At 36.7% G+C, this 1,740-nt stretch overlaps 1 protein-coding gene across 1 annotated transcript in view; it reads left to right on the top strand.

The window, feature by feature from the left end:
- Positions 1-1,740, top strand: part of LOC101861597 (glutamate receptor) — a 30,560-nt gene that overhangs the window by 5,171 nt on the left and 23,649 nt on the right. The window contains exon 4 of the mRNA XM_013085031.2: positions 135-308. Coding sequence (XP_012940485.2) covers positions 135-308 — 174 coding nt within the window. The remainder of the gene's footprint in view (positions 1-134; positions 309-1,740) is intronic.

Below are 1,740 nucleotides of genomic sequence, written 5' to 3'. Positions count from 1 at the left end.
ATATATCGAGGATACGAGCTGAAAGAGTGCTTTTAAAATTCCCACACGATTCAAAGAACGTAGTCTTGGCAAATGGAAACGTACTCTTCGACAGTTTTGAAAAGAAACTCCGTTGTACTTTGTGTCTCCTTCAGACCTCTGCCTACGACATGCTGGCAATTACCACTCTTCTGTACAAGAGTTACGGCCGGCAGTTATCGTTTGTTGGCACAGTGGACCAGGCCTGGAATCTGCAGCTCACATCAGACGTCTTCCCGAACGTCAAGTTTGGTTTCAACGGCAGACGCTTCATTGTCACTACGAACATGGTTTGTTTGCACTTGTTTTTGTTTTTTGGTAGTATCTCATAAGGTTAATCATTAAAAAAAAAAAATCATTTCATTTCTTTTTCTTTTTCTAGTTGGTCGGTTTTTGTATTGTTCTAAATGTTTTGTTGTTCATTTGTCTCTTTGTTGTCACTTTGTGTTTAGTTTAGTTGGTTTTTCTTTCTGTTTTTTTTTCTTTCCTTCTTTCTTTCTGTCTTCTTTCTTTTTTTCCAAGGGGGTGGGGATGGGTTATCATTCTCTGATTGGTTGTATTAGATGTTTTATAGGGGTTCATTTCGTTTCTTTAAGGTATGGTAATTGTCTTCTTTTTTTTTCGCTGTTACATTCTCAGTATCTGTATGCTGTTTATGCCCAGTCTTTGACAGCTCTTGGGTTGCATGACCGATATTAATGGTGTGTTTCTCAGATCAATTCATTTATCTCGTGTTTTGCTGGTGTTCAAGATATTATTACCTCGCAGTTTGTGCATCAGTCAAGCCAGAGAATGACAAAACTCATAAATCTAGACCTTTCTATCTGCTCCCCCCCCCCCAATCCGACGCGGATAATAGTACCAGAGACGGAGCAAAGTAAAGTCTCTGATGTTACTAGAGTGTGAACCTAACAAAACTATTTTCAAAAAGTTGTGTTGCTTCTATTTCTAAAGTTCGCACTAAACCTGATTTAGCTGTTTTGTACAAAAAGTGGAAGGAAACTTTTGCCTTTTCTCCACTCTGTCTTAAGAGAAAAATTTTTTCGAACTATGCGATGTACTCAATAATATTATTAGGCATCATCTATTGAAAAAAGAAGATGTTGATACTTTTTAAAAGCTGCATGCTACTGGAGCTTGGCACATTAATGTGGGTACTGTATGTCTCTTCATTCGGTGGAATCGATTTTTGTTGTTGTTGCGTTTTTCATCGGGTGAAAAATTAATGACTGCTGTCATAAAAGTAATTCTGTAAATAATTGAATGCCACGCGTACTAGCTGAATCGTATTGGAATGTGAGAGACTTACCGTAGATGATTTGCTGTGCCATAGCAATTTTAGTTTAGTTAAGTAAGTTTTTTGTTGTTGTTTTTTTTTACAGCACATGCAGCACGAACACGTCAAAATAACTTCCGAATATAAGAGGGTTTTTTGTTTTTTTAATGAGCAACATACAAATAAAAGAAAGAGAAGAGATAACAACAAAAACAGATGTTTGATAGGAAAGAAGGAGCAAACAACATTATAGCACCCACTTACTGTGACGTCGGTGGTCTATATTATTATAGTCGTTAGGCTCTCGGATTCGCAACCGTAAGATTGTGCGTTCGAATCCAGACAGTGACCCGACGTTAGGTCCCTGGAAAACGCACTATTATTATGATTATGATTATGATTATGATTATGATTATGATTATGATTATGATTATGATTATGATTAT

This window comes from Aplysia californica, unplaced genomic scaffold, assembly GCF_000002075.1.
Source record: "Aplysia californica isolate F4 #8 unplaced genomic scaffold, AplCal3.0 scaffold00336, whole genome shotgun sequence".
NCBI classification, from domain to species: Eukaryota; Metazoa; Mollusca; class Gastropoda; order Aplysiida; family Aplysiidae; genus Aplysia; species Aplysia californica.
This window is presented reverse-complemented; position numbering and strand designations above follow the sequence as displayed.